Raw genomic sequence first — 26,033 nt, forward strand, 5'->3', positions numbered from 1 at the left:
TATCTATACAGGGATGTATCTATCTATACAGGGAGGGTTTCAAGGCAGATGTTTTGGGATTTTTTAAACAAATCCACACTCAGACATTTTCTCCATTTCCTGCTGTGTTAGGGGTTGGGCTGAACTCCAAGAAAGTGTGGAATCAGTGGTCCTATCCCATAGAAAGGGAGTTACTTTTGCTGTAGAAAGCCAGCCAGGTTGTCAAGGGAGAGATAATTTCTTGGTGATGTTTAGAGCCCAGTAATGCTGTCAGAGACTCCAACCTTTCCAGGGATTTCGTTAGGAGAAAATTTACAGCCCTGGATTTGCATTGTACTGGCTACTTGTTCTGCTTTATGTTTTCTGGTGCTTTAAAGTTGTCTTTGCCCTATTATTGGTGTGTGTCCTGTATATATTATCTTCCTGTGAGTGGGTTTTGTGGTCAATATTGGGGGAATTCTGTTTCAATCTTCTCTGTCACGAAGATGTTTCTCACTTGAAATGCTCACGTGGGAAATCTTGGGAGCTTTCCCACGTCAATTTTCACGCCAGAAACTGAAGATTGCAGTAATTGATGTATTTATGTTCCTTTCAGGCCAGAAAGTGCTAATTACAGAAGACCTGGAGGATGTCACTGTGTTAGAAGGAGAATCTGCCATGTTCAAGTGCAGAATCTCTCCCGTAGACTATAGCAGAGTGCAGTGGTTTTTGGATAAAACCCCACTCCATACCAATGAACTTAATGAGATCCAGTCCCAGCCTGGTGGATATCACCTGCTGACGCTGAGAAAGCTCTCCCTGAAGGACTCGGGGCTCATTACATTTGAAGCTGGTGATAAGAAAACATCTGCCAGTTTGGTTGTTAAAGGTAAATCCATCATCACAACTGCAGGAGAGGAAATGATGACTGGAAAAAGGTGGGGTTAATGGGGGTAGGTGGAAAAAAAAGGAGCAAAAGTGCTTCAAATTTAGCACCATCATTGTATATCTGTGCATTTTCAAGAATAACAATAATTATATAATGAAATTATGGCTGGAGAATGAACTCTTTGTAATCCTGGACAGCTCTTGGAGTGTTTATTGGATTTAGATAGGAATGTTATAATGCTGTGATGGTTCAGTGGATGCCCCACTCGGTTTTCCTCAAGCTGATAAGGTGGTGACTCATGAGGAGAAATCAGTTAATTCAATAGAAAAAAAAAAGGAGCAACCAGTAAGTTTTAAATTTAGTTTTCATTGTTTGAAAGGAAATATTGTACGTGTTCTCTACTATTCATTGTGGACAATGGATTGTTTTCTCTGGAGAAGTTAAACTGAGGTAAAACTGGAGTGTTTGGTAGCAAAGATAAATGAATGAAATGAATGGCAGACAGCCCAAGAATGTGGGATTGGAGAAATGCTTCCTTACTGGAAATATAAATACTTCTTGTGGCCAAGATGTTAAACACACAGTTTCCACTGTGTCAGATCATAATCTCATTTTTCTCCACAATAACCACATTTATTTAGAAGAACTTTTTTTTTACAAAAGTTGAAAATTTGCCCAAATTTCGCTAAGCTGCAGAAACGCAAACGGATTTCTTTTTCTTGAGGGAAAATGAAAGGTTTTATTTGCAAAAGGCTAATTATTTATTTTCTTCAGCGGGAATATTTTCTTCTCAGTTTCTCCCAGATATAATTTACCAGTTCAACAACACTTTAGAACATCACTGGTGCCTTCCTGAGAGCTTCATAATCACAATCACCGAATTATCTGTTACTAACCCTGACCTATAGCTTTCATACAAACAATCCTGGATCCAAATCTCACAGATTACTTGTGATCTGAGAATCCACAACTCTTCTGAACCGTGTCAGATGTTTTTTTATATGAATCTGGAGAAGCCCTGTGTCTTCACAAAGGACCTGGTGGACACTGAAGTCACTGAGGGAGAGGATGTGAGCCTGCAGTGTGAAACCTCCAGTCAGACAGCCCTGAGAAAGTGGTGCAAAGATGGGAAAAGCCTTAGGAATTCTTCCAAATGTAACATCAGGCAGTCAGGGTTTGAAGCCAAGCTTGTGATTCACAGGGCTGAAGAAAGAGACAGATGTGAGTGTGAGGCTGGAGCAGCCAAAAGGGGTGCAGTTATTAATGTCAAGGCTAAGAACTTTTGGGGTGATTTGGGTCCTAACACTGAGCCCAGAGTAATTAACTGGAATGAAAAACATGAAACTACACTGAGAAGGAACCTTGTGGTGTGCACTGAGGTGTTCTCATCAAGTCATCTGGAAGAGCTGCCAGAGAGGTGACGGAATGTGAAACAGGAGAGTCCTTCATCTGACCTGGCTCTGGCTCTGAGGAGCTTTAGTGCCTCTGAGAATCATGGAATTCTAGAATGCTTTGGGTTGGAAGGTACACAAATCATCTCTCCCAAAGAGAGAGCAGCAGGAGAACACCCCAGGCTGAGAGGTAATCCCCAGAAAGGATGGATCACCTCCTGGAGCTGTCCCAGTGATGGCTCTCCCAAGGAGGGAGCTCACAGCCCCACATTTGTCTGCAATTGCTTTAGGCTGCCAGAGCAATGCACCCAATTTATTCAGAGCAATGCACCCAACGAGCATCACTGGGCAGGAGGTGCTCTCCTGCTTGATAGGACAGGGGGAGATGGTTTAAAGTTAAAAAGGGTTAATTTAAGTAGATGTAATATTGTATTTGTGGGGTGTCCCATGGAAGGAAGGAATGATGGATCTGACTCCATGTTCTCAGAAGGCTAATTTATTATTTTATTATACTATATTATATTAAAGAATGCAATACTAAACTATACGAAAGATTACAGAAAGGATACAGACAGAATGCTAAAAAGATAATAATGAAAACTCCTGACTCTCTCCAGAGTCCTGACACAGCCTGGCCCTGATTGGCCAAAGAGTGAAAACAACTCCCAGCAGAATGCAATGGAACAATCACCTGTGGGTGAACAATCTCCAAACACATTCCAAAGGAGCAAGACACAGGAGAAGCAAATGAGATCAGAATTGTTTTCCTTTTCTCTGAGGATTCTCAGCTTCCCAGGAGAAAAACCCTGGGTGAAGGGATTTTTCAGAAGATGTGAATGCACAGATGTAAGGAAGAGATTTTTTGCAATGAGGGTGGTAAAACACTCTAGGATTTTGCCAGGTGGTGGATTCTCTCTCCATCCCTGGAAACATTCAAGATGAGGTTGGATGGGGTTCTGAGCTGCCTGATCTGGTTGAAGATGTCTTGGGTCATGGCAGGGGTGTTGGAATAGATGAGCTTTAAAAGGCCCTTCCAGCCCAGAGTGTTCTATGATTCTATGGTCTAAAGGGCTGTTGTCTGAGCTGAGGCAAAAGTTCCTTTCTTAGGTGAGTCTTTTAACCTTGAGTTGGGTATGGGTTGGGTCTCATCCAGGTCAGAACCAGGCCCACCAAGTATCACCTTATAATTGCTCCTGCCTCTGTGGGTTAAACCTCTCTGTGAGTTAAATCACTGCCCTGGGCAGGTTTGAGCAGGTCCAGGGAGGATTTTATAGGCACAGGCTGTGTTTATCCAGACCAGAGGATGTCCTGTGTGCAGCTGGGGTTGCACACCTGGGAGGGACTGATCAGAAGCTGTGTCTGGACTGGGGAAGTCAGCAGGAACAAAAAAAGAATTTGCGTTGCTGGAATGGTCAACCTGAATGCCAGAGCACCAAGTGGGAGGTCAGGCCCCTCACAGGATTTTTTTGGAGCACAAAGAACCCACTTGAGGCTGTGCAAGGAAGACAAGACCTTGATGATGCAATGAAGAAGAGCTGGTTGTTAATGATCCTGATGTTCTGTCTTTCTGTAGCACAAGGATATTTCCCCACTATCCATTACACACAAAACAAAGATCTCTGTTGACTCCAGTAGGGCCTGGATGAACAATTTTCTGTTAGAAAAGAACCACATTTGTTATGCTCCCACAGCAGCCCCATGTTTCCCCTCGCAGAGAAGGGTGTGGATGGTTGTAGGATTTAAACACGTGGATTCAGGTTAAGGAGTCAGGTCATAAGGATATCACAAGGAATTTCACAAGGAATTTCAGTGTTGGAAAACTTTCCTTCATCTGTCAGAGTCACATCAGAACAGCAGAATGCAGAAATAGAAAAGAGAAATTCAGTAGTCATGTGACACTGAGTGTCCCAAACCGGAGGTAAAAGGGGAACAGGATAATAGGGTGTAAATTTCCAACAGCCACAGCTTTAGTGCATCACAGGTCAGTAGCTGACTTGTATATTCTTAAGGCAGCATAATTCAAGAAGAAATAATTTATTTTTTCCTTATCTGAACATTTCAGTCGAGTTTATTTTCCCCCAAAAGTGCCTTCCCTGCACTAGCTCACCTGAAAGCCTTGAATCCCAGGCTGTGACAGAGCCTGCAGGGGGATCTCCACAGGGACCCTGCCACGTTCAGCTGTGCTTCCCTCTCTGTGTTTGCTCTGTGCTGGTTTTAAATCTCTGTTCACGCTGGATAAAAAATAATTACACTGTAGGGTTGTTTTATGATGAGAAATCAATACTGCTGGTCACGACAGAAAGTGCTTTGCCATTCCTCTGTGTGCTCTGTGTTGTGTGTGAGTTGACCTCAGTGAAGTTTTATGTTTTTTGTGCTCTGAGCAGCCATCAGCAGCACAGTTTGTGTCATGAACTGCAGTGCAGCATCTGCCACTGATGGTAATAATGAAAGCAGTAGGAGCAGCAGCACCTTCAGCAGTGCAGATAGTGGTTTAAAAGAAAATAAGCATCTGGTCTCAGGGTTTGGGGTTTTTTCTGCTGTAAAGTGCCGGCAGCCAGATGTGAGATGTTACTCTTTGCTAATGCTTTTTCATTCCTGTGGTTTTCTGTCTCAAAAACAAAGTCTGACTCTAAAAGAGAAAAGTAATTTCCAGCCTCACACGTTTCTTTTAACATTTGTGTTACTCCTTTTTCAGAAACACCAGTTCTCTTCAAGCAAGAGCTCCAAAATGAAGAAGCCAAGGAAGGAAAGCAGGTCAGGCTGACCTGTGAGCTCAGCAAACCTGGCACCCCAGTGAAGTGGATGAAGGGAGACATGGTTCTCTATGCCAGTGAGAAGTATGAATTTAAGCAGCATGGGACTGTGGCAGAGCTCATAATTCGAGATGTGAAATCTGTAGATGCTGGGGACTACACCTGCAGTGCTGGGGAACTGAAAACCACTGCTCGGGTCAAAGTGAATGGTGGGTACAGTTTCAGACATTGCCACACTTAATCAGGTGCTTAATAGAGCTATTAAACAAAAATTATATAACATTTCATTGGATCTATTAGACAAAAATCACATGACACTTCATTTTTTTTTTGTGGCAGCATCATCTTTAGTAAGTAAAATTTAAAGGTGATATTGCACCCTTGTAAGCACCTGGATGTGTTTCATTCATGTGATTTCATATTCTGTGTCTGGGGTTTTTAATCTGTAACTGTCCACTGGGGGGAAAAAAAAGAAAATTAAGTGCAGAGGTTTAATTTTCTCTGTGCTGTAGTTCCTGCCCTATCAGCTGCTTTACATGGCTGTGATTAAAGCTGAAGTTGGAGGTGGAATTCACTAGTACTGGAGTATAAGACTGTGAAAACAGGAATCCAGTCCCTGGAAAATTGAAGGTGGACAAGTAATTAATAGACTCCGGACTCCCCAAAACATCCTTTCAAAAACTCTTAGGTGCCATCTCCACTGCCCTTAAACAAATGCACTGCCTTTAGCAGTGTGTGCTGGAGCGGAAAGCTGGAGAAACATAGGATATGAATGTTATTTCAGAGCCCTGCAGGAGCAGGGAATTCATTGGCTGATGGTGCCCAGAGGAATCTGAAAAGGTCCTTTTGAAAAATAAAAGAAACTTGCCCCACATTTCTAGGAATCCACAGTGAGATGGTAACATCAGAGGGAGAGATTTATTCCTGCTCCCAGGCAGAATCTCCTTGTGCCACACAGGCAGTGGAGGGCCTAGGGCTGCTCTGCTCACATGGAAAAGGCCTGGATTTAAGAGGTGACAGCTCTCATGGGGGGACTTGATGCAGAGCAGATCAGGAGGGCCTGTCCTAACCCCCCTCTGTGTTCCAGCTGTGCCTGTGCTTTTCAAACAAGCCCTGGAGAACACAGCTGTGGAAGAAGGGAAATCCATCTCCTTGCGCTGTGAACTCACAAAAGCTGATGCCACCACCGTGGTGTGGAAGAAGGGAGAAGCCACGCTCCAGGCAAGTGCCAAATATGAAATGAAGCAGAAGGGGACAGTGGCAGAGCTGGTGATTCATAATGCAGAGCCAGAAGATGCGGGAAGATACACCTGTGACACTGGAGACCAGCAGACCACAGCCCAAGTCAAAATCCATGGTAGGAATGAGACACCTGCTTGTGACCATTTGTTGTTGTTCTTGCCATGGTCCTGCTAACCCTGGGCACTTTGAGAGAGTGCTCAGGAGAACAAGGATCAGCACAAACAAAAAGCAGCTCTGGCTGGGTCCGTTATGTTCTTTGTTTTTTGGGATGATAACTTTATGCTAAAATGTATCAGTCAAAGGTTCTTGATAAAATAATATCTTTTCTTCCCTATGAAATGTCTCTTATGCTTTGGATAGAGGCTACTGTCCAAGGTCTAAGCCAAGAGGTAAGAAGGATCTCAGCTACACCTTTTATTGAAGAATATTCTGTTCTTCTCTCCGCTTTCTCAACAAGTTTTTGCATGTCTGTGACCAACGTTGGGCAGCAGAAGGATAATTATGTTGGTATTCTAATTACTAGGAAATGTTCTTTTCTTATTTGGTCCAAAACTCTTGTTTCTACTGTAAGTATCAGCAGACTCCTGGAGGCACAGGTAGGTCAGAGCTTCTTTGCTGTGTGTGCCAAGAGAATTTGAATTTGTGTTGGCTTTAAGTCCTGGAAGTGTGAGGTCACCAGGTGGTGACGATGCGCCTGCAGTAAACTGAAAATGCTTCACTCCTCAGCTGCACCCGTGCTCTTCAAGGAAGAGCTGAAGCCCGTGGAAGCTGTGGAAGGTGGGACAGCCACCCTGAGGTGCCAGCTGGGCACAGAGGCCCCCGTGGAGTGGAGGAAGGGGCAAGCTCTTCTCCGTGCCAGTCACAAGTACAAGATGAGGCAGGAGGGCCCCGTGGCTGAGCTGCTGATCCACGACGTGGAGCCGAAGGATGCTGGAGACTACTCATGTCTAGTGGGGAACCAAAAAACCACAGCAGCTTTGTCAGTGAATGGTAAAAAGGCAGAAATAACCTGTGAAACTCTGGAGTGTTTTTGTCCACCTCTTTCCTCCTCCTTCTCTGTACATGAACTTCCTTCATGTCCTGCCTCCACTGCTTCCGTCCATCCACTTGCTGGTGTCACTCCTGTCCCCAGTCTCCATTTCATATTGGATATGTGTGTGTTCTTTTGTCTCTCTCACCTTCCCTCCAGTGAAGGATGTTGTCCTGCATGTGTGTTTTTCTGAATTAGCACAGAAACATAAGATTCCTTAAGATTTTCTGTTTCAGAGGGTTCATAATGTGTAATGATGAGAATGATTTTGTCTCTCTTTATGCATGATCTCAGCCAATCAAGATCATGGTTTTGTTGATTTCCAAAGGACAATTCAATAGAGAATTTCCTTTACCACCCATGAAAAAAGACAGGATGTGCTTAAGTATTGTATTTGTGGGGTGCCCCGAGGCAGGAAGAAATTATGAGCTCCATGTTCTTAGAAGGCTAATTTATTATTTTATGATACTATATTATATTAAAGAATGCTATACTAAAGAATACAGAAAGGATTCTTATAGAAGTATAAAAGGATACTTAAAGGATATTTAGAGAAGGCTAAAAAGATAATAATGAAAACTCCTGACTCTTCCCAGGGCTTCGACACAGCTTGGCCATGATTGGTCATTAAGTCAAAACAATTCATGTGAAACCAATGAAACAATCTCCAAACACATTCCACATGTGAGCACAACACAGGAGAAGCAAATGAGATAAGAATTTGCTTTCCTTTTTCTCTGAGGCTTCCCACCTTCCCAGGAGAAAATCCTGGTGAAGGGATTTTTCCAGAAAATACAACTGCCACACTTAAGGGGTCAGGGTGTTGGAGCAAGGCTTAGGCAGACATACGACAAATCAACCTCTGAGGGGTGTCTAGGGTGGCAATCCCTGTCCATTGTGCATCTCTCAGCCCTGCCAGTCCGTTTCAAGCAAGAGCTGAGGAATGAGGAGGCCACGGAGAGCGGGACAGCGACGCTGCAGTGCGAGCTGAGCGGGCCGGGCGGCTCCGTGCGCTGGAGGAAGGACGGGAAGGAGCTGGTCCCCAGCGGGAAGTACCAAACACGGCAGGAAGGGCGCTTTGTCGAGCTGGTGATCCAAGACCTCGACCTGACGGATGCTGGGAGCTACACCTGTGTGTGTGGAGAGCAGGAGAGCACAGCTGCTTTGAGAGTGAATGGTAACCCTCCCACCCATGTTTCTCTTTAAAGCCCAAACGTATCTCCAGCCAATACAAATCACAAATGGGACAGGACTGCTGGGAACGTACCTTGAGCTGTTTGATTTTCCAGCATCACTCTCATTCCGTGGTTATGACAATGGGAAGATGCCATCAGCTCACATCCCAGGCAGCAGACCAAGAACTTAATGTTACAACTCACTTTATAACTTTTTTGACCAATCACACAAAGGAAAAGCACACTGACCATAGTTCCATCCAACCACTCTAAGCACAGGTACCTTTGGTTAAACAATGCTTATTTCAAATACAACACCTGCTTGTGAGCCTTCAAACACAGTGCACAGAGCTCCATTATTAAGCTTAGAACTTCCTAATATCTCACTAGATAAACTTTTCTGCAGCTTAGGGAGTTATTCTAGACAAGCATTAATACATGGACCATTGTTCTATCTGTCCTTACTTTTCTACTTCTTACACAGTTTTTCTGCTGACCAATCTCATGGCTACTGCTTAGCTCTAATCACAGTTCTGCTGTCTCTGAGGCCTGCCTTATGCAGCTTTCCCAAACCCTCTGATTTTAAGGATTCCCACAAAAACATAGCAGTTTTGGCAGCATTCCTGGTCAACAAGAGTGTGATTTCTTAGGGTTTTTGTCTTCTTTTGTGGCTCTGTAGTGCCAGAGAGTCACCTTACTAGTGAATATTCCCTTGTGATTTATTTTTTTTATTTTGCCTTGAGACAGCCACCTGTATGTCGTACATTGTTTAATTTGTTTCTGTCTCCTCTAGGAGGTTTTACCCCCTTTTTCAATTGTACCCACCTAGAAACAGAGCATTTTTCATTGAGTGTACACACTGCAGCCCAGTAACTCCAGTTCATTTCATTCTGGTGCTGACTCCTTCTCTGTTGGTGTTGCATCCTTCAGCCTTGCCTATCCTCTTCCAAGAAGAACTGATGGAGAAGGAAGCTACAGAGGGAGAGGCAGTCACTTTGCACTGCAAACTGAGCAAACCAGCCCCAGTTGAGTGGAAAAAGGGGAATATGGTGCTCAAGCCGAGTGAAAAGTACAAAATAGAGCAGGAAGGTCCCTTTGTGGAGCTGACAATCCAGGATCTGGATTTGGCAGATGCTGGGGATTACAGCTGTGTGTGTGGAGACCGACAGACTACGGCTGCTCTGGCAGTAAATGGTAAAAAAGAAATTCTCAGCGCATGTTCCAAGCCAGCCTCTGTAATTCCAAGATCTCTTCCTCTCTTACTTCTGCTTCCTCTGATCCCTGTGTACTTCCAATCCTCCTTTCTGCTGATTAATCTTCCTATCCTTTCTTCCTTCTCTCTTTCTCCTTTCACCTGATACCTTCTTGATGTGCTTCCAAGGTGCTTTAGTCAAAAGACAAGTGGAGAACAGGTTCCCAACTCAACACAACCTCCCTAGTCCAGAATAACTTCTTGTTTAGAAGTTTTCCCATAGCAACTGATCTAAAAGTGGGAATAATATTGAAATTTCATCACTTAGACTGCGGCACTTGTTGCTCCTAAGAGGAACAAGTTTTCATCAGTGTATGGCGCTAGACAAGGACAGCCTTAATAAAAAAATAGGCTTTTGATGCTCCTGCTATTCCCAGCTCTTTTTTTACCAATTTTGGCTTAATACTTCTCAAGCAAATATTTTATTTCTGCAAAAACCTGACAGCATGTTTGCAACTGCTCTGCTTTAAGGGACTTTTGTTTATAAAAATTCAGACAGTGCCATGAATCAGGCCCTTCTGTAGAACTCCTGCTTTTCTCAAAGGAAGCAAAATGCTCTGGGTCTCATATTGAAATACAGCCTCTAATTTTATGTCTTTGATTTTATGGTGTATAAAGTAAAAGGTAGTTGATTTGTCAACTAATTTGCAGATAGACTTGAATTTAAAGAAAGTTTTAAAGCGTGAAGACAGAAAAAAAAAATTAGACCGAATTATCTTTTGAAGTGTTAACCCTTTTGAAGGGTTAGAGGCTGGAGAAAAATTGTGGAGGAACTAAATCCGGAGGAGACCAAGAAGGTCTGGTGGCTCCAGGGAGATAAGAGAGGGATTGAGTCATGGATTCAGGCTTTCCCAGGGTTGATGCCATGTCCGTGTTTGCTCTGCAGTCCTGCCCGCTCTTTTCACCAAGGGACTCGTGGACAAAGAAGCCACTGAGGGTAAAAGTGTCTCCCTGAGCTGTGAGCTGAACAAGGCTGCTGCTAACGTGGAGTGGAAGAAGGGCTTCAAGACCCTCAAGCCGAGTGACAAATACAAAATGAGGCGGGAAGGTGTCGTGGCTGAGCTTACAATCCAAAACCTAGACACGGCGGATGCTGGGAATTATTCCTGTGTGTGTGGGGACCAGCAGACCATGGCAGTGTTAACAGTTCATGGTAAAACAAACAAAACAAGGCACATCCTGAAAGTAACTACCCTGATTTCTCTGTTCCTTTGGGCAGACCCCTGGTTACCCTCCCATCTCCTTCTTCAGCCAGACCTTTATCCACAGCTCACCAGTGCCAGTGAAATGCATCCATTGGCACCCGTGCAGCTGGAATGTGTGGCACGAGAGGGAGATTGGTGTCCAAGCTCAGAGTAAGGCCACCAGGGTTGCTGCCACTCTTTTAATTAGGGGCCTTCCTTTTGATATTCCCTTGAAAAGTTCTTTATTAGACTCCACGTTGTGCTCAAGACAAAAACGGGTTGCTTCAAAGGGATTACGTCTTAGGGATTTTAAGGTTTTGTAAAATTCCAAAAGGTTAGGTCATTCTGTGGAATCTTATGCCCATACTCCATTACTGAGACAACAAAGTGCTTTTATGCTTACAGCCCAGTTGTCATGGAATTCAGTTGGTGTTCTGTGTAAAACAAGCCCAGAACTTTTAAAGGACAATCATTCTCAGGGAGAACTTTGATTTTTACTGAACCTGACATCTTTGAAAGGGTATGTCAGTTCAGGTGAAAATGCTTGTTTTCCCACCATGTATTGAAATGAACAATTTCATTTCAAACTGACATTTAAAATGAAACTCCAGTGTTTCATTTTTTAAAAAATTTAAAATGTCTCTTTGTTTGCTTAAGTATGTGGAAACAGCAAACATCCTCCCGTTGTGGTTTAAAATGTCATAAAAGAAAACCATTTTCTTTCCAGAAATTTCAAATTGGTGTTTGTTCTTTTTGATTGAAATTTCACAGGGAAAAAAAATGGTGTTTTAATCTCTATTTGTATTGATTTGTGTAAAAGACCTCTATGGATTACTGCAAGCATTACATCCTCTCCTGGTGATGACATTTCTTTCCCAACGCTGATTCATGGAGACCTATGAGAATCTATTCTTGTGTTGATAAATCAAGTTCAGGATAAGAGGGGAAAAGGAAACTTAAGCGTAATTTTAACTCTTTGGAGTGCTACATCTCACTGGTGATATTGCTGTCCTTCAGCTTTGCCTGCATTTTTCAAGGAAGGGTTGAAGAACAGGGAAGCCACAGACGGTGCCACAGCCACTCTGCGCTGCGAGCTGAGCAAGGTGGGCGTCCCGGTGGAGTGGAAGAAAGGGGACAAGGCACTCAAACCAAGTGAAAAGTACAGGATGAGACAGGAAGATACAGCTGCAGAGCTGCTGATCCGAGATCTGGAGGTGGAAGACACAGGAGAATACACCTGTGTGTGTGGAGACCAGAAGACCTCGGCTGTCTTGACAGTCCACGGTAAAAAAGCCGCTCTCCGTTGGTACAGCCGTACCCCAAGGACATCCCTTTTCTCTCTCTCCCTCCCACTTGCTTTGGTGTTTAGATTCTGCCTCATTTTCCTGGTTGGCTGGTGCTGTTTCATCCCATCTCCCACTGTCTGTCAGTTTGAAACTGATGGCTTTATATCAGAGTAAAGAAAAGCTGTGAGAATTTCTCATCCCAGGGAGCAAGGGTGAGCAGACCTCCAGCAGAAGATTGTTCTCAGGGGGTTTCTCATTGTGTCTCCCTGACATCAGTGGATTTTCATGCTTAACCTGAAGGAAAGTTCTTTAAATCTGCTGAGCTCAGTCAGTGAGAGGCTTTCCCATTCAGGAATGAGTGACCACCCTGCTCTTCTGCAGGATTTTGGTATATTCTGCTGAGAAAATGGTACTTATAGAAATGCCCACTCCTCAGCATTATTCTGCAGGTCCTGGCTTAGGGAATAATGGGGGGAATTTTGTTCCTGGCTTTGCCATGGTGAATGAGCTCTGGTTGCCCCTCCAGAAGGAGCAGCTCGAGTACAGCTCCCATAGATGGAAGAACAGCTTTTATTTAAGAACAGCTGGCAAGGACAAGGGGAAATTGAGGAGGCAAAACTATTCTCCCAGATTTTCTGCATACTTTTTCTTCATCTTCTTTCTCCCAGCTAGAGGAGTTTCTGTTCCTCCTCTCTTTTGACCTATCATTTTCATCCCTATGCAAGTCACTTCCATTTTATTTTAGTGGCACATCATAAGACAACTTGTTGAATGCTGCTAAAAACCCCTGTAATCCTGATTTTAGTGTCATTATGTTCTTGGAAATCTTGGGTTAAAGGGGCACCTGAAGCTATATTACTGTCTTTTTTTTTCCTGAACCAGAAATATAAATTATGATGTTAGGAAAGGCAGGGATCTCCAGCAGTGCTGTCACCCTGGCTCATGAATTTAATCAGAATTCAGGTAATTAATGTTCAAGATGGATTATTTCAGCGTGAAATAGGTAGAGAGGAGTATTGGGATCAGCTGTGAAGAGGTGAACATGAACAAGTTAATGTTAGAAACAGGTCATGATGGAATTATCCCAGTGGGATCCTGCAGTAGTTTTCTGTTGGGGGCAGCTTTCCAGACTGATTTGTTTTCCTGTAACGGTGAAGGACTGGCCACAGGCCCCAGCCCTGAGTTCCCCAAGGTCTGGTTAATGGTTTTGATGTCCTCTCTGTTTATGTTACACCCCATAGCTCTGCCTGCACTGTTCAAAAGAGATCTTGTCAATGTGGAAGGCACAGAAAACAGGACGGCTGTTCTGCAGTGTGAGCTGAGCAAACCCGCCCCAGTGGAGTGGAGGAGGGGGCAGGAGGTGCTCAGGGCCAGTGAAAAATACAAAATGAGGCTGAAGGACACCACTGCTGAGCTGACAATCCACAGCCTGGAGGAGGGAGATGCAGGAGATTACACCTGTGTGTGTGGAGACAGGACAACCACAGCTTCCCTCACAGTCCATGGTAAAATATCTGGGTTAAGAGGAATTTTCTGCATTGTCATCTGTGATCTTCCTGTGGGATCACAATCTGCTCTTGGTCCCTTCTGTTATTTTAAGATGTTGTGGCAGCTGTTCCAACCCCTGGGAATATCTTCCACTGAAAACCCTTCCTTTGGGACTGATAAACAGCATCACAGATTCTTTTGAGTCCCTATTCTTTCCTGTTGATGGAAGCTGGAAGTGGATAATGAAAAGCTTGATGAAGTCAGAAATGGCCCTTTGGAGTATTTTCACACATTAATTTCTTTAGGGTATATCACTGATATTTCACTTGGTATTCTTGGGTGAAGTTGAAAAGTGATGAAATTGTAATTTGAAACAGCGTGGTGTTCATTTTAATTCTTAATCTGGTTTTGAGAAAGACCTGTGCATAGCTCCTTGAAATCTTGGGATCAACCTTCTGTTGTTATATCTTAAAATGCTTTTAAAACATACCTCCAGTACTGATATTTTAGTTTTACAGATTTCCAAATCAGTGAGAGCTCAGGGACTGAGACTGGTGTGGTTCTCCATGTTTTGCCATGTCTCATATCATTAAAAACACCCTCTGATTTATGAATAAGGTGTTTTCCAGCTGTCCAAACTCACTCTTTTATGGTTCTCAGAGTTATTAATCAGCACTGATTTCCAAGTCATTGTGAGATCCTGAATGTGGTGTCTTGCAAGGCACAAGTCAGGGATGCCCCTGAAATCATCTTTTGCTCCCAGGTTCTGTACATTCTAAACCATTTAAAAGTGTTTTAATTCAGTGGAGCAGTCAAGGCACGGTGTTTGCTCATTTTTAAGGTGCTCTTTTTCACCTGTGATATTCAGCCCTCCCTCCTCACTTTAAGAAAGAGCTGAAGAACGTGGAAGGCACAGAAAATGGCACGGCCACTTTCTGCTGTGAGCTGAGCAAAGCTGGAGCTGCAGTGGCCTGGAGGAAAGGAGACAAAACCCTGGGGACAAGTGACAAGTTCACCATGAGGTGCCAGGGCACGGTGGCTGAGCTGGTGATCCATGATTTAGTCCTGGCAGATGCTGGAGATTACACGTGCTCTTGTGGAGAGCAGGAAACCACGGCTGCGCTCAAAGTGAATGGTAAAAACCAAAAAGAGGGAAATGCATCAGAAATTAGAGATGGTTTTCAAACAGTTTTCTGGGTTTTTAAGAGCGTGGGAGTGTCAGCTTTGAAAGTGCAGCTCTGTTTCTGATGGGTTTAGCAAAATCTGGTTGGACATGGGAATAAATTCCTGGATGCTTTGGGCAGTGTCAGGCACAGGTTGGAGGCTCATGGCAAAAATTGCAGATATTCATCCTGGTGCTAACTCATTTTTTTGATTCCTACGTTCAGCAGTAGGTGCTGAGGAATGGAAAATCACATTTTTGTGATGTTGGTTGTAAAGATGTTGCAATCATAAAGCTGAGAAGATTTTTTGATGAGATGTTTTTGTGACTGTTATCGGTGTTCCAGTATAATTTGATGGTTAAGCACTGCTAGACCACTGTAGGAGGTGAAAATAAAGAATTGTTTGGGTTGGAAAGAACCTTTTAAAGGCCCCTAATGGAAAAGTGAAACTGATCAGATATAGTTATATATTTATGAACATTTTTAGTAAAAATTTGCATTTCCATAGAATTGAGATGCTTTGGTTAAGCTTTATTTTCCATTGTAGCAGGCAATATCCAGGGTAGGTCTCAGTCAGGCAGGTCTGAAGTTGAGACTGATGTGGTTCTTCACTTCATATCATGGACTTCACCATAAAAATCCCTCTCTGACTTGTGCATGAGGTGTATTCCAGCTTTATAAAGCCAGTCCCATGGTTCTCAGAGTGGCCATCAATCCCGGTGGATTTGGTTAGGAAAGGCTTTGCTTATCACTTGTGCTTGGCAGACCACACGAGGTGGTTACTGGAGCTGCTGCCATGGTCCCACATTCTGCTCCTTTTGACCCCCCCAGCCCTGCCTGTGCACTTCCAGGAGGAGCTGAGGGATGAGGAAGCCACAGAAGGTGCAACAGCCACCCTGCAGTGCGAGCTGTCCAGGGCTGCCCCCGTGGAGTGGAGAAAGAAGCACAAAGTGCTCAAACCCAGTGGAAAATACACAATGAGGCAGGAGGGCAGCAGAGCCCAGCTGCTGATCCATGCCCTGGAGCTCAGGGATGCTGGGGAGTACACCTGTGTGTGTGGAGAGGAGAAGACAACAGCAGCACTGACAGTGCACGGTAAAGAGCACGGAAATGGGACATTTTTGGGTGGTGGTTGTCCCTCCTCCTCTGCAGGCCTCAGTACTCACACACCACGAGTTCTTCCTCTAATCTTGCCATCATTAATTCTGTTTGTAACAGGCTTCCTTCTTTTTATTGTGGTTTTTGTCTAATTCTAACCACGACTGTAGTTCCACTGATTTTACTAAATTTTTCCCTGTTTATTCTCCTTGCTCTTGTTGGTGCAGGGCTGTTTTCCTTTGAAAAGGCTGAATATCCTGAATATCACAGATATGCCTTTTTTTATTCTGTTTTACTCACTTTCGACTTGAACCTAGACAGATGGAGCAGAAAGAACACTCATAGCTCTTTAAAAGAGCAATTTTATTTCAAGTTGCATTGGGATTTGACAAGTAATTTTAAATAATGGAAAGAAAACTTGGTTCAGTGTAATTTTCTCTGTAACTCTGACCAAGAAAAATGTTGGTTTTTATTCAGGTACTACAGAATACTCAGCATTAGAGTAGGAGAATATTTCACAGCCCTCAGCCAAATTAATCTGCAAACTTCCCATGGAAGAAAGGGAAACTTTATTTTCACTATTGACACAGGACAGTCAGAAGTAGTTTCAGCCTCTTTCTCACCTGGAAATCCATGAAGTCTGAATTCAGGGAGTTGATTTCTTTGCTTTTCTGCCCATCCTTGCGTTTGCCAATACAACAAGGATTGCTTCAGTCTTGAACTTCCAATTTAACCATGAAAAATAGAATTGAAATGGGCTTGGACTTGAGCCCCAAGTCACCATCATTACTGCCAGAAAGTTCTTTATATCAACAAAAGTCTTTCTTGAACTAGCTTAAATAATTACTTCTTATAGAAGCACAGAAATATTATATAAAATTTAAACCAAGAAGTAATGTGACACTCCAGGCTACACATCTCAATTATGAGGATTTATTTGCATCAGGCTTGAAATTTTTGACTTGAATTTGCTCCACAAACTGTTGTAAATCCCTCACTGCAGATCTGCTTCTTCTTGTAGTTGTGTTGTTGACTGTTCCTAAATATTTTCCACCTGCCCTTGCTGAATTAAAGCCTATTTTGTCACAACTACTTTGTACAAATCTTCTGTATCTCAAGCCAGTTTAAATAAGTGGTTTTACCCTTTCTCCCTTCCCACCTTGAGATCATCTTCAAAATTATTGAAACTTTGCATTTCATTGTCCAAGTTCTACAGAAAATGCTGAATAATCCTGAGCTCAGGCTAGTGAGAAACTCTGCTCAATTCATTCTTTCATTGTGAGTGTAAACCCCGGTCCAATATCCTGTAACTGGTTTTCAGATTAGTAGCACTTCCTTTCTGTAATTCCACCTAAATCAAAGTTAGATCTTGACTAAAATAACAATAATATAGAACATATAATTTGTCCTTCTGTCAAGGAAGCTTAATTTATACCTGGTATAATAAAAAATTATCCTGGTCCACTTCATGAAGAGAAAAGCTCTTGGCAAAGATGAGTTTTTCAAAGAATTAAGTTGAGATGGCCATAATTCCTTGGATCCTCTCTCTGCTCTCTCTTTTTTTCTGTGACAAGCATCATGAATGGGATTCAGCTTCAATACTGAAGAGTATTCCCAAAATCCCATTTTTGTCAATGGAGAGCTATCAAACCCAGACCATGGGAATCAGGGACACCTCCAGCTCATTTTAAAGCAGGCATTTACATTTGGAGCTCTGCTGGCTCCACTGACTTCACACAAGTGATTTTCCTTTCTTTACTCTCTGGGATTTTAGAGTCTCAGTTTACACAGCAAGAACTTTATGTGTATCTTTCAGAGATATGTTTTTCACCTATTAGTTCTGCTTTTTCCATACTTGAGGAACATCAGACACTCTTTGGTTTCTCCAGTGTCACTGTCAGTGTCTGAAATTGGTTGTGCCTGCACTTTAAGAATTCCAGGACAAATTTCATCACACCAAGCTGCTTTGAGAAGATGTTTATTTAAATACTCTCTAATGCTTTTTTGTTTACTTTTCCAAGCCAGAATTTCTATTACTTCCTTAATTAAAACTAACATTTAATAATAATGAAGGGAAAGGAATTAAACACTTCAGCTTTCCCCATGTCCACTCATCATCAACTTACATTCCTGAAAGAGAGGCAGACCAGCATCTCCCCTGTTGTTTTCCTTCCTTCTAATCTATTTACAATAATGTCTGCACAGTTATCCCTCACATCCTTACTCTCAATTATTTCTTTCCTGCTGGTGAGGGTCAGGAGTTGGAGACCATTCTCTCAAGCTCTTTCTTAGCTATTTTAAATCCAAATGTGGTTCCCACCCCATTCCAAAGACTTATGGATATCATCCCATCCTATTGCTTCCACATATTGCCACATTTCCATCCAGCCTTACAGTCTGAATAATTCTGTTTGTTGTTCCAAAAGGGGTGAGGTTCCAGGAAGCACCTGAACTTCCTGGGGTGAGGGAATTATGGCAGATTTCTGCAGTGGCTCCATCATCCTTCTCTTTCCTTCTTATTCCTACCCAAGCACTTTCAGGATCTCTCTCTGATTCTTCTCTTCAGTCTTATCCTAACTCTGGGCTAGGTCTGAGGTCATCCTTAAAATGTGAATTAAAAGGTTATATTTTTTTTTCCTTTAGCTTTTTTCCTGATCATGGTGTAACCTGATGTATTAATCTTCTAGACTGGGTTCTACTGAGAAAGTTGCAGTTTTGACTATACACAAAGTTTCCCCATTTCTGCTGTTTATTTTCCATACTTCTCTAAACCAATCAGCAAATTCCTTTAATATTTGCTGAAAGAAATGGCAAGACCCTTTTTGTCTATGATACAAATCAGCATTTTCCTTCTGTGTGATGATCTTCATGTCACTAAAAGGCAGGCATAGATATTGCTGAACATTTTGGTGGTCAAGAGCTGCTTGTCATGAGAACCTTTGCTGCTCTGTTCCTCAGCCCTTCCTGCTCTGTTCAAAGAGGAGTTAAGAGATGAGGAGGCCAAGGAGGGTGAAGCAGTGACTCTGCACTGTGAGCTGACCAAACCTGCCCCAGTGGAGTGGAGAAAGGGACACACAGCCCTCAAACCAAGCGAGAAATACAAAATGAGGCAGAAGGATGTCACTGCAGAGCTGGTGATCCACAGCCTGACCCAGAGTGATGCTGGGCACTACACCTGTGTGTGTGGGGAGGAGCAGTCCACAGCTTCCCTGGCAGTACATGGTAATGACCAACTCCATCTGGATGCCATCATTGTTGGGATTATGGTTTGAATTGCTTTTATCAACATGACCATTGTCATCTGTGCAGTTCCTCTGAGTCTGACCTTGTGTGGCATGACCACGAGGGTGAAACTTGTGATTTAGGGGTAAAACCTTTCCTCAGTTCCATGTACAAAGTGATTTTAGGACCGAATTCCTGAAGCAGATGTGAGGTCAAGCCTGAAGACACCTCCCCACCTGATGCCGCGTGTAATCTGACCTAGAGCTAAAGAATAAAGCAGGGATTGATTCCAAGGATCTCCTCCATGGATGCACCTTGGGCAGCAGCAGAGCCCAGCCAGGGCTGCACCCAAGATGACCCAAAATGGCCCCAAAATGCACCAGCGCTCCCGGGGTCTCTCCCTGGGATCAGCTCTGCTCCATTCCCACCTTGCAGTTCATTGTCCCAGCCCAGCTTTAGCCCAGGCACTCCCACCCTGCTTGTTTTTCTCTCTCCAGCCCACGGGGTTTGTGCTCCTGGCCTGAGATTTGGCTCATTTGTCCTTGGTGCCCAGCTGGAGCAGGAATTGTTTTGTCTCCCTGCTCTGTGCACAGAGCTCACCATGCCCTGATGGGAAGCCCAGACCCACACACTAAAGCAGCACAGAACCTGAAAATATAAAAGCTGAAACCTGAGGCCTCACACCCATGCCCTCACCTGCAGGCTGTGTTTGCTGCTCCCTTTAACCCTGTTCCCATTGCATCCTCAGTGCTGCCTGCAGGCATCCAGGAGAGCCTGAGGGACGAGGAGGTGACCGAGGGTCAAGCGGCCACTCTGAGGTGTGAGCTGACCAAAGCTGCCCCCGTGGAGTGGAGGAAGGGCAGCACTTTGCTCAGAGCCAGTGACAAGTACAAAATGAGGCAGGAGGGCACGGTCAGGAAGCTGCTTATCCAGGATGTGGAATTGAAAGATGCTGGAGAGTACACGTGTGTGTGTGGAGAGCAGGAGACAACAGCGGCCTTGATAGTGCATGGTAAAAATAATTTATCTGTGTTATTGTGGGGTTTTATGCCAGCTCCTTGATATTGGTTGTGTGTGCACCTGTGGCTGAATTGTTTCTTTAAATCTGTAAACTCTCTGTGAGGTCTGGTTGTACCCAGGCTGCTTTTCTCTTTCTGTCTTTTGGTTTGTCCAATGTCCCAGAATGATGAGGAAAACACCCTGTTTCCACCCTAAAGTGTTCTCTGCTTCTGTACCACCCCACCCCTCCTGTCACCCGTGTGCCACATGTCATTTTTAATGTCCTCTGTGCATTTTGTGACCTTCAGCCCTGCCAGCCCTTTTCAAAGAAGACCTGAAGGACCTGCAAGGCACGGAAAGCCAAACAGCCACTCTGCGCTGTGAGCTGAGCAAGGCTGCAGCTGTGGCGTGGAAGAAAGGGAACAAAATACTCAGGGCAAGTGAAAAATACATCATGAGGCAGGAGGGTACCCTGGCAGAGCTGGAAATCTGTGACCTAGAGCTGCAGGATGCAGGAGATTACACCTGTGTGTGTGGGGAGCAGCACAGCACGGCCTCTCTGACTGTGAAGGGTAAATGCAGATTATTGTCCATTTTCTGTTCCTCTGAAACCCCCATGGATTGTCCACCTGTTGTTAACTTGTGTCCAGGTCTTGTTCAGGTGTTTATTTTTTGTCTGGTGTTGCTGAAAAGGGAGCTGAGCTCAGGACTGTCTCTCCCTGCAGACACACTGCTGTGTTGTAGGTTAAAGGGAATTGCACTCAGGAAATGTTAGAGCAGATGAGATGTTCTGTCCTGTGAGAAATCCTTTGAATTCTACATTAAATCTTGTACTTTGGCCTGTCATCTCAGCACTTCATGTCTCACTGCTGGGTTTGGTTTTCCAGGTCTTTGTGATGCCTTGTGCAGGCTGGCCTAGAGCAGAGGATGGACAGAGCTAAGGAATAGAGCAGGGATTGATTCCAAGGATCTCCTCCATGGATGCACCTTGGGCAGCAGCAGAGCCCAGCCAGGGCTGCACCCAAGATGACCCAAAATGGCCCCAAAATGCACCAGCGCTCCCGGGGTCTCTCCCTGGGATCAGCTCTGCTCCATTCCCACCTTGCAGTTCATTGTCCCAGCCCAGCTTTAGCCCAGGCACTCCCACCCTGCTTGTTTTTCTCTCTCCAGCCCACGGGGTTTGTGCTCCTGGCCTGAGATTTGGCTCATTTGTCCTTGGTGCCCAGCTGGAGCAGGAATTGTTTTGTCTCCCTGCTCTGGGCACAGAGCTCACCATGCCCTGATGGGAAGCTCAGCCCCACACACTAAAGCAGCACAGAATCTGAAAATATAAAAGCTGAAACCTGAGGCATCATTTGTAGTGATAACCTCAACCTCAACCCCCTGATTTGGCCAGATTTGGACTTCAGCTGAGAATTCACAATGCTGAACACTTAGTTTAAATACACTTTCTGTTGGCTTTCCATCCCCAGCCCTGCCAGTGCTTTTCAGGGAAGAGCTGAAGGATGAAGAAGCCCAAGAAGGAGCATCAGTGACTCTGAGATGTGAATTAACCAAAGGAGCTCCTGTGCAGTGGAAAATAGGGCCCAAAGTGCTCAAAGCAAGTGACAAATACCAAATGAGACAGTCTGGCACCACTGCAGAGCTGGTCATTTGTGACCTAGAAGTAAAAGATGCTGGAGATTACACCTGTGTGTGTGGTGACCAGAAGACAACAGCAACCTTAACAGTTCATGGTAAAAAAAAACTTATTAAAATGGATAAATATCTCTTGAGTTAGACATAATTCTGAAATGTAGTGGTTTCTTCCCTGGGTCAGTAGTTTGTTTTTGTCCCTTCCTCTTCCTTCATTCTATTTATAACTCCTTTCTTCTTGGAAAGAGTTGCTCCTGGTGAATTTTTTAGTCTTTATTAATCTGTCCTTTAAAAGGAGAAAATGAGAAGTTTCCATCTGTGCAAGTCTCCTCTTCTTGGATGTTTGCATTTTCCAGCTCTGACCCCATAGATCACTTCAGTCCACCACAGTTTCTGTCCACCCAGCTCTGGGCTGTGAGGTGCTCTTCTCCAGGAACTGGAAAAGGAGAAGTGAGGGTTGGGCAGCAGAAAGAGGAGGAAATTCTCTGGCCATGGTGGTTTTTTTGTTGGTTTTTTTTTTGTTTTTTTTTTGTTTTTTTTTTTTTTTTTTTTTTTTGAAGACTCCAGATTCTTTAAAGAAGTCAGACATGCAGAGTGGGATAAGTGTTATCATTCCAGAGCTTAATTCCTGTAGGTTGTTTTGTCTTTGAGTTATGATTTCCAAAATGAGGAGTAATAAGAATCTAAAACTCTTATTAGATGTAATGGCCCTTCAAAGTTCAGTTTAAAACCAGGAGTAGTTTTATTTGGATGTCTGTCTGCTTTTGTATAGACAGGGCTGTGACAGTTTAATAAAAACAAACCAGAAAGTAACAGCAGCCTCCAAAAAATAATATTTGTCTGGGTAAAACAGTTCTGTATCCAGCAGTGTTATTTGTGAGGGCTCTTGATCTGAGGTCTGGGTCTTTCTGTTTTGCTCTTTCACAACAAATAACAACAAAAACCCAGGGAGCTGATCCCTCAGCCTGACTGAAACCACATTACTCTCAAAGAAAGACACTTTCAGAGTTTCTGGACTTGCTTATGGCTAAGAATATCTATAATAGGCTGGAAAAAAGGCAAGAGGAGAAATAATCTCAACATAGAAATGTGGGGTTTAATTCTGGTTTTCTGCTGTCCCTTTGTCCATGTTGCATCCCCCAGCTCTGCCACTGCTCTTTAAGGAGGAGCTGAAGGACCAGGAAGCAGAAGAAGGTGGAGAAGTGTCCCTGCTCTGTGAGCTCTCCAAGGCTGCTCCAGTGGAGTGGCAGAAGGACCAGAGGATCCTCAAACCGAGTGGGAAATACAAAATGAGGCAGGAGGGGCTCAAGGCAGAGCTGGTGATCCATGAAATAGCTGAGGAGGATGCAGGACACTACACCTGTGTGTGTGGAGAGCACCAGACCACAGCTGTCGTGACAGTACAGGGTAAAGCCATCCCTGACCTCCTCTCTCCCGGCTGGAAACCTCTGTCCTCTACTCTGAGCTGTTCAATTTTCCACATCTGTCTCTTCATCCTTTTTAACTGAACTTCCATTCAGTTGAAAATGTTCCCTGCCCTTCCTCAGCTGCAAGCTGTGGGAATTGGAAAATACCTGTCTGCATTTCTCTGTGCCATCTTTTTCCTTTCCTTAAACACAAGCCTGCTCTCCTTTCTTCTTTCCCTTCTGCCATTCCTTTCCTGCCTTGTAACCCCACTGTTCTTTGGTCTTTCCTTTCCTGCATTTATTCTCTAAACCACAAATCTGTTTATTCTTTGCCATTCCTTTCTGGAATTCTCAACAACAACCACTTTAATACAGGGAATAAGGACTATCCAGAATAAGGCTCTGTTAGCTGTAATTTCCTCTGCACTAAGTCGTGTCCATTTGGGGTTTGTGCCCACAGTCTCTGTCCTGATGCCCAAAGGTAGATTTCCATTAGAAGACTGATTTTTCTAAAGAAAGGATAAATTCTTTCTGTGACCTCCTTCTGGTCTTCCTGTGTTGGAAGAACCATTGGCTGGTGTTTCAGCTTAACACTGCTGGAATGGGAAATGTGCCAAATCAGGGCTAAGCCTGTGTTCTAGCCTGGATATTTTAACTAAGTCTCTAATACTGGACACTAATTTTGAGATCTGAGAGATCCAACCTTGTTAAACAGATGAAATATCCCATTATCCCACCTAGTTTATAGAGGGACATATGTGAAGGTCACCACATTTATTTCAAGGATGCAAGCTGCAATGGGCACAAGAATTATGTTAAATGAGAAAAATGTGTTCTGAGACAAGAACCCAGGCTGGAATTCAGCAGCTGGAGATTTGCTTTGTGGTCAAGAAGAATCTGTGAGTCCTGGATGCTCCTCTTTAAGGATCTCTCAAGGAAGAAGGAGTGAGCTGTGCCAAGTCAGAGCACAGCAGGGCAGCTCTGTGAGTAGGAAAAGAGAGTGCAAAGCCATGAAGTTTGTGGAAGACACCAGGACATGTGAACTGAGGAGCTCAGAGCTGATATTCTGCTTTTTCTGAGGAGGAAGCTGGTAGAAAGCAGGTCTAAATCTGTTGAAGACTGTGCAGCTTTGCTGTAGGAAGCCAGGGTAAATCCAAACTGATTAGGATGCCTATTCCCACCAGGATATTTTCACTTCTCTTTCCTCTCTTTGTGGCTGATGCTCACCCTTCCTTGACAGCTTCCCTCTGTCACAGCCTCCACACCTTTCCCCTGTCCCTTCCTCACCCCTCCCTGGAGACACCCTCAGTTTGTAACACATTTTACCTGCATCCTTCAGCTGTGCCTCCGTTTTTCCAAGAAGAAATGACCAGCCAGGAAGGAGTAGAAGGTGGAACAGCCACTCTGCACTGTGAGCTGAGCAAAGCCCCTGCCTGTGTGCAGTGGAGGAAGGGCCAGCACATCCTCACCTCGGGCTCCAAGTACAGCATGAGGCAGGAGGGACGTGCTGTGGAGCTGCTGGTCCATGGGCTGGACCTGAGTGACAGTGGGGACTATTCCTGTGTGTGTGGAGACCAGACCAGCACAGCTGCATTAACAGTTCATGGTAATGTAATCCCTGGGGGGAACGTTCTCCCAACCTGCCCAAATCTCTATGGTCTGCTCCTGTCCCTTTCTGTGTGCTTGGGCTTTTTGTTCCTTTGGACTCTCTGTGCTTCCTCCTTTTGTAGAATTCGGAAAAACATTCCCTGCTGGTGTTTGTCCCCCTCAGCTCTGCTGGTTCATCTCACTTTCCTTGCCCTGATCCAGTGTCCAGGGAAGCTGGGGAAGTTTTTCCATCGTGTTCCACTGACCTGGATCAGGCCTTGGTGCTGCCCCATGAAACCTCTCCCCCAGGACACACCAAGCTGCATTCTAAGGAAAATTCACCCTCTCTGTGGTAACTCTTTTACTCCTCAGTGCTGCCTCCAGAATTCAAGAGAGAGCTGAAGGACCTGGAAGCTGTGGAAAATGGCACAGCTGCTCTGCAGTGTGAGCTGACAAAACCTGCTGAGGTGGAGTGGAAGAAAGGGCAGGAGGTGCTCAAAGAGAGCAGAAAACATGAAATGAGTCAGGATGGTGCTGTTGCAAAGCTGATTATCCACGAGCTGGAGGAGGAGGATGCTGGAGTTTACACCTGTGTGTGTGGAGATCAGCAGACAACTGCCACGCTGACAGTCAATGGTAAAAAGATAAAGGGAAAAGGCTGTAATACTTTCTGAAAATTAAAATAACAGCTGTGGTTTAGTGTTGCTTAAAGAAAAGATTGTAAATCATGAGGTGTGCAGAATAGCCTGGTCTATGCAGCTCATGGAGTGGCCAGGCAGAAAATGGGAACTGCAATGCAGAACTAAGTGCATTTTTTCTGTATTTTGCTGTCAGAATAATCAAAACCTCTCCTGCAAGTAACCTGCCTTAAGAGGGCATCTGAACCCTTAAAATTCCCTGCCTTAAGAGGGAGTATGAACTCTTGCAAGTCTCTGTATTAGGAGGGAATCTGAACTCAGAAAATTCCCTGCTGATCTTCAGAACACTTCCTCAGTGACTGGGGCAGCACACTGGCTGCTTTTACAGCAGGAAAACTCTTGTTCCATTTTTAGATCATAGATTAGGTTCTATATATTTCATGGCAAATGTAACTCCTTGTAATCCATTTCTTCTTGCTCTGCAGATATTTCTCTTACTTCTCTGGCAAATAGCTTCATAGTTTGAATCTAGATCATTGAGTTTTAGAGACATCTGGAAAAAAACCTCTCTTTTGGTGCTTTAATTTTCCCTCTACTTCCTTTTTCCCAAGCCCCAGCTGCAGCAGGTCCAAGTGAT

The 26,033-nt window shown here is 44.1% G+C and overlaps 1 protein-coding gene across 1 annotated transcript in view; it reads left to right on the forward strand.

Annotated features, from left to right (window-relative positions):
* The window catches only part of OBSCN (obscurin, cytoskeletal calmodulin and titin-interacting RhoGEF), a 181,351-nt gene that overhangs the window by 55,322 nt on the left and 99,996 nt on the right, over positions 1–26,033 (forward strand). Inside the window, 18 exon segments of the mRNA XM_050971811.1 lie at positions 575–847; positions 4,934–5,200; positions 6,079–6,348; positions 6,960–7,223; positions 8,174–8,440; positions 9,369–9,632; positions 10,577–10,843; positions 11,892–12,158; positions 13,402–13,665; positions 14,517–14,783; positions 15,643–15,906; positions 18,868–19,131; positions 19,880–20,143; positions 20,439–20,702; positions 21,603–21,866; positions 22,909–23,172; positions 24,511–24,777; positions 25,131–25,394. Coding sequence (XP_050827768.1) covers positions 575–847; positions 4,934–5,200; positions 6,079–6,348; positions 6,960–7,223; positions 8,174–8,440; positions 9,369–9,632; positions 10,577–10,843; positions 11,892–12,158; positions 13,402–13,665; positions 14,517–14,783; positions 15,643–15,906; positions 18,868–19,131; positions 19,880–20,143; positions 20,439–20,702; positions 21,603–21,866; positions 22,909–23,172; positions 24,511–24,777; positions 25,131–25,394 — 4,785 coding nt within the window.

This window comes from Serinus canaria, chromosome 2, assembly GCF_022539315.1.
Source record: "Serinus canaria isolate serCan28SL12 chromosome 2, serCan2020, whole genome shotgun sequence".
NCBI classification, from domain to species: Eukaryota; Metazoa; Chordata; class Aves; order Passeriformes; family Fringillidae; genus Serinus; species Serinus canaria.